General features: G+C 58.4%; 1 protein-coding gene across 1 annotated transcript in view; it reads left to right on the forward strand.

Annotated features, from left to right (window-relative positions):
* Nucleotides 1-1,097: 1,097 nt before the first annotated feature.
* The window catches only part of ALX4 (ALX homeobox 4), a 58,822-nt gene continuing 47,685 nt past the window's right edge, over nucleotides 1,098-12,234 (forward strand). The window contains exon 1 of the mRNA XM_004467277.4: nucleotides 1,098-1,560. Coding sequence (XP_004467334.1) covers nucleotides 1,098-1,560 — 463 coding nt within the window. The remainder of the gene's footprint in view (nucleotides 1,561-12,234) is intronic.

Here is a 12,234-nt window from a genome sequence, read left to right on the forward strand (position 1 = left end):
GGCCAGTTTACAGTAGGGGACATTGAGGACAGAAAGGGAAAGGGCTGGCTCACCTGTGCGCTAAGGAGTGAGTAGGTGACAGGGCAAGGATAGGACTATGGCAATGGGTCTCTGAACTCCTCACTTTCAACTCAGCCCAAGTTCCCTCTGCTGGCCGCATTCTTGGGGAGTGTGCAGCTCTGTTCAGGGAGGGCTCAGCACTCTAAAGTGTCGAGGCCCTGGTGGTGTCCAGGGCCTCTCTAGTGATTGACAGAACACAGATCCCTCCGCATGCCCTGCCCGGCAACCTTCTAGGGGAGAGAAATAGTTGATGAGATGTGAAAGTGACCAAGTACCAGGCGACTACTAGCGTGCGTAGGTTAACTTCTTGGAGGAAGCAGGAATGGGGTTGGGAACACAGAGGAAGGCTGGGTTCCCACAGCCCCGCAGCCAAATTCACGCAGAAGCGACCAAATGCCTCGCCTGCTCCCCGAGGCCAGGCGCCCACTGAACTCCGAATGCCAAAATTTCTTAGTTTTTTTTGTGTGTGGTTTTTTTCCTTGACCTGTCACTAAAGTTTTGTGTGCTCCCCTCCCCCTGGCCAAAGCGCTGAAGGGCCAATATCTAGCCCAGTCCCGAGAGCTCTAGGGGTTCTAGCACCTCCTGGGCCTGCCTAGGGTTGGAAAGGTCCCTCGGGCGCCTCGGGGTTGAATCCCCCTCGAGCGAGTTAGTAGCATCTCTTTTAGAGGGAGGAAAGGAGGGGCAGGGGCAGGGGAAGGAGACTCGGGAGAAAGAGGAGGGGGAGAAGGAAGGAGCGAGTCAGGAAAAAAAATTCTTTTTTTTTTCCCCGCTTCAAAACCTTAAGAGGGTTTGGGAGATCTGGTCAACTTTCCGAAACATCTGAATCTTTTTACAGCCCTCGGTTCTTTCCCTGGGCCAGCTGTGGGGAGGGAGGAGGGGGAGGGGAGAGGCAGGCTGGAGGGGAAGAAGGGAGGGAGCGAGCGGGCCCGCGCGGAGCGCACAGCCACCGCCTCCTCGCCTCTTCCAAACTCCCGGCCAAGGCGCGCGGCGGCGTCCTCGCGCTCGAGCCCCCCGCCGGCCGCCCGCGCAAGTCAGGCATGAATGCTGAGACTTGCGTCTCTTACTACGAGTCGCCGGCCGCTGCCATGGACGCCTACTACAGCCCGGTGTCGCAGAGCCGGGAGGGCTCGTCGCCTTTTAGGGCATTCCCCGGTGGCGACAAGTTCGGCACAACTTTCCTGTCGGCCGCCTCCAAAGGGCAGGGCTTCGGGGACGCCAAGAGCCGGGCTCGCTACGGCGCGGGGCAGCAGGACCTAGCGGCACCCCTCGAGAGTGGCGCGGGGGCGCGGGGCTCCTTTAACAAGTTCCAGTCCCAGCCCCAGCCCCAGCCGCCGGCCCCGCAGCCGCCCCAGCCGCAGCCGCAGCCCCAGCCGCAGCCGCCCGCACAGCAATCGCACCTCTACTTGCAGCGAGGCGCCTGCAAGACGCCCCCGGACGGCAGTCTCAAGCTCCAGGAGGGCAGCGGCGGCCACAACGCGGCCTTGCAGGTCCCCTGCTACGGTAAGTACACACGCGGGTCCCACAGGGCTGGGGACCCCGGGATCCGTGGCTTCGGCAGCGCCCGATACCCACGCCGCTTGCCGAAAGTAGTAGTCCATGGACAGGGAGTTGCGAGGCTAAGCAGTAGGTGACTCGGCTGGAAAATGGGGATCGACTGCTCCAAAGGGATCCGTCCTACCCCCTTCACTTTACCCGGCGTAGGGCGCGGATGGTTTGCCTTTTAAACTTGACCTGAGTTGGTTTCTGCTCCTCTGTTTTCCCCAAACCGCTCGCTTTGCTCTGCGGCCGCCGCGGGGTTTGATGCAGATGCTTCGCACCGTTTCAAGGCGTGCGGCAGAAGGCGTCGCGGGGCTACGCTCCGGCGCGGGGCTCGGAGGTTGCAGAAGCCTCGCTTCCCTCTGGCTTAGAGGCTCCTAGGATAGCGCCGCAGGTGGGAGCGTCGTAGGTGCGGAGCCCGGGTGGGGAGCAGTTGGTGGAGCGCACACGTTAAGCCACTGCTCAGTAGCGCGACACCGGCGCGTTCAAGAGAGGACTACAGCGAGACCCGAGTTCCCGGGCTGGGAGCGTGCCTCGCGGCGGGAAGGTGGCCCGGCCAGGGTTCCCCCCAGAGCAGGAGCCTCTCTGTGAGCCTTGGCCTTGGAGGGCTTTGGAGTAATGGTTTGGTTCGGGCAGGGAGGCAGGAAACCGTGGTGCCCTATGTGGCAGTGGGGCTGTGGGAAGAGGGAAAGGTCCTCTTTTGAGTCCACTGGGAACCTAAAGGAGCTAGCCTAAATGCCTCCAAGCCCCTCTGAGCACTGTCGGAGGATGTGGCCTGGGACCCCACAACACAGTGACCTTTGCAGTCAAGAAAGCTTCTCCAGGGCAGTCAGGACCGGACACCTCCGGGTCCTCAGCCTTCTGTGCCTCTCTCCACAGAATAGAGAAGAGCAGGGAATTTTCTCAGGGCTAGGAACCCAGAACACACCGTCCCACTGAGGCCTTGGCCGTCAGGCAGGGCCCAGGTGAGAGGAGCTGGTCCTGAGACGGTAGAGACCCTGGTCAGATGGAGGGGCCCAAGGCCTGGGAACAGAGGTGGGACATGCTGTAGGCCTCAACGTGCCGGGAACAACCTTAGGAGAACGTCCCAGGGCCAACGGTTTCTCACACTCAGACTCACTCTTGCAGGATCAGAACTAATTCATGGGCAGCTGTTGACACCCACAAACATTCACACAGTCGCACGCTTGTCTACACTTGCATTCTCCATACACACAGCATCTCTTCCTCGTGAGCCAACCTGGTTACATACCAAGAACACGCACTCAGATGGCTCTTCACAAGCCCCTGGGACAGGATGCGGTGGAGAGCAGACTTGGGAGGGTCTGGTGGCCTTTCCCCCTCTTCCTCCACCTTGCCTCTTCATCCTCGTGTCGGGATGAGATCACACACTCAGGTTCCCAGGCACAGGCCACACGGGCGTCCCTTCCACACTCTGGCAGGTGGGACCTCTTAGAGACTGGCCGGCGTGCTTCCACCTCTTGGCCTGACTCAGGTCTCTGCTTGGCCTGGCCATTCAGGGCTTTTAGGTGAAAGCAGGTCACAAACGAGGGGACCCAGTGAGGTTCACTGTGCAAGGTCAGAGCACACACTTTTAATTTCCCACTGCACCGGATTTTTGTATTTTACAGCAATTCACCAGCGAGGTTTCCAAGTAGGCCAAGGTATTAGGCAAGGAGAGAACCCAAGCAGCTCCCAGCCTCGTGGTTAGAAGATGATCCCATCAGGTCCAGAGGTCCTGGCCTCTCTGAGCACCCTCTCTGTGCCCTGCTGGGGACTTCCGCACCAGCCTGGCCCTTCCTCTCCCCCATGAGCCTCCTTAGTCACAGCCAGTGGGGCTGGAAAAAGGGTGGGCCACTTGACCTGGGACTGTCCCTAACCTCCCCCCCCCCCCCAGTGTGACCTCAGAGCAAGTAACTCCTCTCCCCACCCCCTCATTTCCTCATCTGCCTCATGAGGTGATAACATTTCAGTGGTAAATGTGGCCCCTCCACTACATTTTTGCCTTTGGCCTTTGTGCTGTTTGGAACCTGTGAGCCGCCAATTCTGAGGCCCAACCAATAAGCCGTACGTTGGGACAAAGCAGCCTGGAGTCTCGGACAAGAACCCACTGCCCTGCTGCTCAAAATGGAGGCACTGCGCAGGCCCAAGCCATAAACAGAAAACAAACCAGTCCATCTATTCTTTCCCCTTTCTAACTGCCTGTTTCCCAGGCCAGGAGGCGATTTCTGGTCCCTGTAGAAAAGCTTAGGCCCCTTAGGTTCAGCTTGGTGGAAACCAAGGCACCAAGAGGAGCTGCTCTACTCCTTACAAAGACAGGTAGGAGGTGTGCCGCTAGAGCTCAGTCCCCAAATTGCCTGCAAGCAGGGAAATTGAGGCACACGTTGGCAGCGTTTTTTTTTTCACACTTGGCGAGAGCGAGTATTCAAAAGCCAGGAAATACAGTGCAAGGAACAAGCTTCGGTAGGTTCCTGGGAGCTTGGGGAAAGGCAGACGCTGGGCTGCCCTGGCGCCAGGCCCTGCCGCAGCTGATCTATGTTTCAACCACAGGCAGCCTAGACCTGGAAACCTCCTTCTGGGCTTTGGGGGATCGGGGACACGAAAGCGGGGTCCTCCATCTGCACTCTGAGGCCGTCTCCCACTTCTGTCTCGCGTGCCGTTGCCGCAACTGGGTGCCGGGCGAGAGAGGTACGGGCCTGGGTGTATCACCAGAGCCAAGCCGAAGGAGCGTGGGGCCGGGAAGCCTCCTCCAGTCTCTGCGGGCGGCGGGCGGGGGCCGCAGTGGCTGAAAGAGGAGGTGAGAAATCTCACGGGCTGTAGGACATATCCCGACCCTTTCCTGGGTCGTTTCCGCATCAGTACTAAAAGGGCGGTGGGTGAACAAGACGATGCCGCAGCCGCTTGGGTTGCAGAGACTTTCGCGTTTTTACGAAATCGTCCCACCGGGTTGCAGCGGGCTGTAGCACCCGCTGCGCCTGGCCCTGGTCCTCCCTTCAGCCTCCCGAAGGCACTGCGGGTCCCGCGGAGGCCACAGCGGGTCGCGTGGGCCCCAGCAGACTTTCCAACGGCTGTCCCAGCTTCCTGCGTGCCTCGTCCCCAAGCCCCGGGCTGGGGTTCCCGAGCCGCCAGGGTCCATACAGGTCTCCGGCGGTGCGCCCCGGGACGCTGGGGTCGCTGCGAGGAGTAGCCCTGTTACCTCCTTCCGTTTCGCTTTCGATTCGGTACAGGCAGGTTTTCGTTGCAAGTCTGCCCGCGGGCACCCAGGAAGGCAGCGCGCTCGGCGCGGGCGTCTCAGGACACCTGGGGACAGGCCGGAGACCCCTGGGGCACTGCCGAGGGATCCATCCCGATTTTTTCCGAATTAGACCCGTGAATGCTGGGGGCGTTTATTTCCCAGCACTGACACAGCACACCGCGAAATGTGTAAACTCAGCCCTGGTCTTCCTGGAATTTAGTCCAACAACCAGGGTGGGTTTTGGTACGTGAGAAACCCTCCAGCACAGCGAGAGGCGGAGATTGCGGGCAGAAACGAAAGAGCCCGCGAGCGACTGTGGGACGATGGAGGAAACGCTGAGCCTGGGAGCCGGAGGCTGCGACGGCAGGGACTCGCGTTCAATTTTGGGTGGAGGTGGGGGACCGAGGGGAGATGCTTTTGATTTTTTACTTTGTTAATTTCCATAGTCTTAAACCTGAGCTACAATTAATTACTCTCCAAGCCCAAACAGTCCAGGCCTGAGCACATGCGTTCTCTAACAGAGAAACAGAAGGCCTGGGTTAAGTTCCCAGCATGATTTTCAATCAGTCGATTTGCACACACTTTTTCTTTATTTATTACAATTTACACACATTGAAGGACACAGCTCTTGTGTGGAAAGCTCGAAGACTTGTTATGTATGTGTACAACCGCTCGGTTGCAGAACACAGAACATTTACAACATCCCTGTGAATGAAAACTTCTGGGGGGGGCGGAATATATATATATATATATATATATTTTAGTAGCTTTAAGAAACTTTTAGAAGAGACTTCGTAGCGGCGGGGACCCAATCACGTTCCTGATCAGTAATGTTCCTCGAGTAGGCGACCGCGTTGGTCCCGGCTGTTGCGCAGTCCCCACTCAAGCGCGAGATTTACAATCGGCTGCGCCAAAAACTTCCATGGCCGCCGGGCGATTCCTGAGTCACGGAGGCCCCGGGCTGTGCACGCTGCGCTGCGAGGCCGCTTTCGGAAAAAAGTAAAAACAGCCTGCAAATAAATGCTCCAAGGTCCCAGAGGACTCCCGTTTCCGGGGAGCAGCGGTGCGCATTTTTGTCCAACGACGTACCTGCATTTCGACCCAGCCCTTTCCTCTCTTCTCTCAGTTCTGTGCGAGGCTATGTTTTGGTGGCAAATCGAGATGTGAAAGGGATATGTCATACAGCAGGCTTTGCAGCTGCGGGAGTTGAGGGGCGGCTGGCGTCAGACCTGAGAGGCGCGGATAGCTGTCCTGAGCCCGCAGGGCTTGGCTGGCTTGGGGTAGGGATTGGGGCGGCTGTGCTGGAACCGTGCGCCTTTCGGTGCAAGGAAAAGGGGAATTAGGGGCTGGGGAGCGTGGAGAGAAAAGAGAATGCGTTCTCAGCCCCACAACTCCTGCTCAGGGAGCCCAAGGACCTAGGACCTTACACCAGTTTTAGGGGTGAGGTGGGGGTAGGAGTGCCTTCCTGCCTGCGTCCAGACGCCGCCTGCCAGGCACCACCTGACCCCTTAAACCCACCGCTACTGGGTTCCCAGGCATAGCCACAAGGCTTTGAGGTGACATGGTGGGTCATTAGATTAGGAAACCGAGGCAACAAGGTCCCCCCTACCTGGTGATAACCCCCGACAAATCTGGAGGGGACGCCAACGGTCCATCTTTGGCTTAGGGGCTATGGAGCCACACACCATCGGCCAGCCCAGCTGCAGTACCACTGGCCAGTGAGAAGAGGCTCTTCTTGCAAACTGCGCCTTCCCTTCTGGGGAACTAGAGGGGACCTTTCTCCGACCAGCAAGCCCTATGGCGGGTGCTTCTCAGAGGTCAGTTACGGGTGGCTCCCAGTAGGTACCTCCAGAGAGGTGCAGCCCAGCATTTTCCTCTTGGTTACAGATGTGCAAATGGACAACACTCTGGGGCAGCAACTGCCATGCTGCCCGTAGGTCGGTCTCCCCAGAGAGGCGGACAAAAACTCAGCTCGAGAGAAACCTCGGGTGTATCCGGGAAAGTGTCGCTAGGACCCCAGTCGCACCAAACCCGTGCATCCCCTGACCATCCCCCAGCGCATTCTTTCGCCTTCGCAAAGACCCTCTTATCCACCCCATCCCGCCCCGCGCCTGCCAGCACCCAGGAGAAGTGGGAAAATTGGAAATGTTGAGATCCGCCAGGGAGGAAAAGATATATGCAAAGGTCTCAGTGGAGCGCATGGCTGGGGCAGAGGTGGCGCTGCGCCGAGGTGCCGGCGGGTTCGGATTTTGGCTCCAGAGGCAGCCGGAACGGTCTCCGCGGCGCCGGTGGCGCGGTTTTGGGAAGGTGGAAGATACAGGCTAGGAGAAGAGGCGGCACCGCCTGCTAAAATACTGGTGGGGGAGTTTTTTGTTGTTTTTCCGGCAACCGCACTGTCTGTACTTGGGACCTGTGAGTACTTCATCCAGTTCTTAAAGCTGATTCTCTAATAGCGTATTCTCATTCTAAACTTGGAGCCGCCGGGCATGGGCGTCGATCCCAAGCACCTCGGAACCCGACAGGGTCTAGCAATCCTCCACGGTCGGAGCAGAGAAACTGTTTTGCAGGGCTCGGAGCGCGCTGGGGCGAGCGGCGCCCGCGCGGACGAGGTTGTGAGGCTGCGCAAGATTGAGGCGGCGACGGTGAGGTCCGACTTGGCACACGCGCGCCGCAGGGCGCACATGCCGCGTGGAGGACGCGGTGTGTCTCCACCGTTCCCTCCCTACCCCTGAATGGAAGCTTAGGAAGTCCTTTCCCCTCTCTCAGTCTGAATTTTAGCTCTGCAAAATGCAGGAGTTGGCACGATTTCCAAGGCCCCTCTGAGTCTGGCTCCGCTGTCACCCTCTTTCCCTGTCCTCTCCAGCCCACAAACATACATTTTTGTCAGGAAGAAATCCGAGTAAGGTGGGTGGCAAAGGCGTCCCCGGAAGCAGAAATGGGTCCCGAGGGTTCCTTGAGGTGTATAGAAAGGGCACAGCGAGGAGGGGGCAGCAGCGCCCGGGGCCGGGGCGCAGACCCCATCTCTGTCACCCCCACTGCTGTTGCAGTATGACCTGGGACTCCCGGGCCTCCACCAAATGCACGTTCTGGGCTCAGGGCTAGGGTGGTAAGTACGAAGGAGGGGTCAGCCACGGGGGTCTTCGTGCCCCCACATGGCCAGGCTCAAGCTCTGGGGTTCGTGGCCCCTTGCGGGCCACTCTTGTGCCCCATCTCCGCCCCTCCTTCCTTTCCGCACATTTTTGAGCCCCTACTATATGCCGGACCCTCCCTTAGGAGAATTAGTCCAGCGCCTACTGGCTGCTGTATAGTTTACGTCCTTCCACGCAGTACTCCTGGCCTTGTAAAAGTTTACTGGCTGGAAGGACGAATGGAGGATACGACCCTTTCCCGAGTTGTGGCGAGCATCTGAGAGCACATCCTAGACCGCTGTCTGGGTGAGTGTGGGCCTGAGGTGAGCGTGTGCACAGCGTGAGCGCGGACGGGTGTGCAGACCCCCGGGCCCGCGCCCCGCCCACACTCAGCGGCGTCCTGCTCTGGCCGTGTTTCCGGGTGTGGCCGTTTGTACTCTTGCGTGTACCCTGGATGAGAGGCACACGCAGTCCCCAACCTTTGCGTCCGTGTGCACCGTGTGCGTGAGCTGCAGGCGCGCGAGGGCGAGTGTCTGTGCACGCCTCCGGACGCCCCTCGGGGCCGCGTGTGGCTAGTCTCTGCCGCCAGAGTCTCTCTCCCGGAGGAGACAGTGACTGAGTGGCCCGTGCGTCACCGCCCGTGGCCTTCCCTGCCGTCAGCCCAGGCTCCCGGGGGAGGCTGAGTCACCGCAGAGACTCTGCGGTCTTCCTGCAGCCAGGCCCGGGCGGGCCGCGAGCCCAGGCCTCCTAGGGACCTCGGACACTGTCCACCCAGCCCACCCTCTCTGTGGGGAGGCACCCCCAGCCAGCCCACTAGGGTACCCCGGTCCTGTGCGTTGACTCACTGAGAAGAAGCCACTTCCTGCACGTTGGGGGACCCCCTTTAACAGATGAGCAAACTGAAGTCCAAAGAGAAATAGCCTACAGTAGGGTCAGTGGGAGGGGGTTGACTGGCACCCACTACTGGGTTCCCCTCCTTCCTCTGCCTTGAACCGGGAGGGTGGCAAGGGGAGGATCGGGGAAAAGGCGAAACCAGCCCTCCTCGACTCACCAGTAAATCGACTCTGCAACAAATAAGGCCGATACTTCGAAGTTCCCCCTCCCTCCATCTCAGAAACTGGACGTACCCCACCATGGCTGGTGGGGGGGGGGCACCCATGGAGCTCCAGTGCGATTGCAGGCATGCGTCCCGCCTACATACCCTCCTGCTCTCTGCCTGGCTCCCGCGGCCGGGTTTTCTTAGATCGTGGAAACTACTGCGGAAAGTGCGGGGTGGAACCTGACGGCCCCCTCCCCTCCTCGCTGATGACTTGGCACCGATTCTGTCTACAGGCCCCGGCGGGGGGGTGGTGGTCATGGTCAGCAACTCAGAGAGAGCGTGCCACACCCACAATAGGTCCTGGCATCAGGGCAGGGGTCTCAGCATTGAAAGAGACAGCCGACATCTGTCTGGCCGCACTAGGGGACTGAGATGCCTGATTCTACTTATGGATCCTCACCAAACTTTGCCTGCCACTGTGCCAGGGCTTGTGGGGGATTCTGAGAAGCCTGGACACAGCCACTGCCTGCAGGTCCAGAGGGTGAGACAAACAAGTAACCTGGTCATTCCAGTTCACTGGGGCGGGTGGTGAGATGGGGGAAACCTGCCTCAGGAAATGCAGAAAAGGGCTGCTTGGCTCGCCCTGAGGTGCGTGGTGGCAGGAGGGCTGCCCTTGGGGCCTTGTAGCTCATTAGATGTCAACTCCATGCCCCCACCTGGGGACTGCAGGTGGGCATTACATTGCTGAGTAAGGGGTGGGCCCAGGGAGGTTGAGGGAAGTTGAGAGTTTCTAGGACCCTGGGATCATCTTCTTCCCTCCTCAACTGACTCCTTTTCTCCCTCCACACTCTTTCTCTGGAGATCAAGAGGTCTGGATTCACGTCTGACCTTTTCCAAGGAGATAGCCATGAACCTTTGGGACAGCACCCTTCCTTCTCTAGTCAGGACCCAGTTTCTCCATTTGTAAGACAAATACTTTGTGCCTGTCCTGCCTATGAGGCCTGGGGTGGGGGTGGGGGGGCTAGAGAGGATGTCAAGTTCTCTGCCTGGGAGGACAAAGGAAATTCCTGTCTAGCCCCTACTCCCTCACATTATGTCCTTTGAAAGTTCTAGGTTATTACATGTGGTGGCGAGGGGTTCAGATTAGGTTTCAGAGTAAGGCTGGAGACCTTGGGACCCTCCTGGACGTGAGTCTTCTCTATATCCAGGGGTCTCCCTGGCCCTGGCTGTTGTCCCATTCAGCCACACGGGTGCACATTTGGTTCCGGTCCCAGCCCTGAGCAGGGACAGCTCCGTGGCCCCTGCCTCCCAGGAGGGGGCTCACCTTCCAGCCTGGGGTATCAGCATGTGCACAGCTCTGCTGTAGAGGTCCCCCACCTGTGCAGGGCCCTGGTCTCCCCACCGTGAACCCCTGAGTGTGGCTAGATGATTTCTAAGGCCCTGGGGTTCTATGGCATCAAGGCCTGCACTGCGTGAGGAAGGGGCTGGGCCAAGAGAGGCAGATGGGACCTCCAGGATCCTTGGGAGACCCCTGGGCCTGCTGCTCTGCCTGATTTATTGCACTGAGAGAGGCCTCTAGGGGAGCAGAACATTGGTGTAACCTGCCAAAGGGCAAGAGTCTGGACATGCCTTGCCTGGCTTCCTGCCTAAGTTTTCCCATCTGCAGAAGAGGTACAGTGATGAAGTGAAGCTGCTGAGGCACCAGGTAGCCAGGGATTACGGCTGGCAGGGCAGAGCCTCTGCTGCGGATAAAGCTGTGGGATGGCTCACATTTGTTGTGCACACCTGTGTGCCAGGCATTGTGCCAAGTGCTTCTTGCATGTGATTTCATTTAATCCCTATCAAACCTGATGAGGTAGATAACTATTATCATCCTTGTGTCATGGGTGAAAACTGAGACTCCTATAGAGGAGAGGTAACTTGCCTGAACTGGGTAAACTAGGAAGAGAGAAGATGATGGCTTTTAGGCATCCCTTTCTAAGATGATCCCAGTTAGACTCCTGGGTTACCCTAACCCTATCCAATGATCCGGGGGTGAAAGGCTAGGTAGTACACACATGGCCTCCAAACGGCCCTTCCCATCCCAGTGGGGAGTCAACACTGGGGGCCACGGTGGGGAGGCATGGATCAAAGACTGGCTTTGGCGCCAGGCATTTTTGGGGTTTCTGCTTCTCCCTCTGACCCTGGACACAGCTTCTTCACCTTTCACATGTCCTGTGATCTGCGAGGGAACAGGGTGCCGAGCACAGTGCAGTGGCCTCATAACTGGAATGAGGGTTTTCTGCTGGCATTCCCAGCGGGCCTGGGAACATGCGGGAGCCTCTGGTAGGGGCAGGATGAGGCTGAGGAATGGCTGTGGAACAGAACGATGGGAAATAGCACCTTTCTAGCAGGGCAGATAAGAGGACTGCATGGGGTTATGTCTCTTTTGTTTCCAGATGTTTCCCCAGGGCCTGGAGCAGGGCTTGGTATACACAGTAGGTGCCCAATAAGTGTTTGTTGACTGCATGAACGATATGTCATGTGAACATGCTAGGAGCTTTATAAATCTTCCTTACTTCCATTCTCTCTTCCTTCCTCCTTCCTTTGAGCCCAGGCCTGCGGCGAGGATCTTCTTGCACCGTTGTGGAAACCAATTTTTCTCCTGCAGGATCGCTGTGGGGCGTGGGAGCAGGGAAGCCTTGGGGAGCCCTATTTTACATGAGCCTTGGGGCTTCTCAGACTCTGGCAGTTGGAGGAGAACCCCTTTTCCTCATTGCGTGTCCCCTTGGGTCTCACCTTAGAGGCCATGGGCCTGGGGTCCTGCTGTTTGGGGGTGAATCCTGACCCCAGCCTCTGCGAGCTGTGTGATCTTGGCCAAGTTTCTTGACCTCTCAATGCTGGAGTTCCCTCAGGTGTACTTTGAGGATGAGAATACTCCTGCCCTCTCAGCATTGTTTGGGGATGAATGGAGAAAATGTACATGAACACTTACACCTGAGCCTGGGGCACTGACAGTGCTCAGGCGGCCGTGACCTCTACTACAGTGAGCCAGGCTCTGTGGGGTTGCTGTGGACAGAGGTGGAGGAGACCCTGCCCAAGGGGACCTCCTTCTTCCTCTTTAGAGAGGGAATTGGCCATAAACAAAGTGCTTGGCCAAAAGTTTCTCTGCCCGTCCAACACATCCAGTGGGGCTGTGTCCCTGTGTCAGCCACTGAATGAGCTGGTTCTTGCCCTCAGGAAGCGGCCAGCCTTGG

The sequence above is a fragment of the Dasypus novemcinctus genome, chromosome 10, assembly GCF_030445035.2.
Source record: "Dasypus novemcinctus isolate mDasNov1 chromosome 10, mDasNov1.1.hap2, whole genome shotgun sequence".
NCBI classification, from domain to species: Eukaryota; Metazoa; Chordata; class Mammalia; order Cingulata; family Dasypodidae; genus Dasypus; species Dasypus novemcinctus.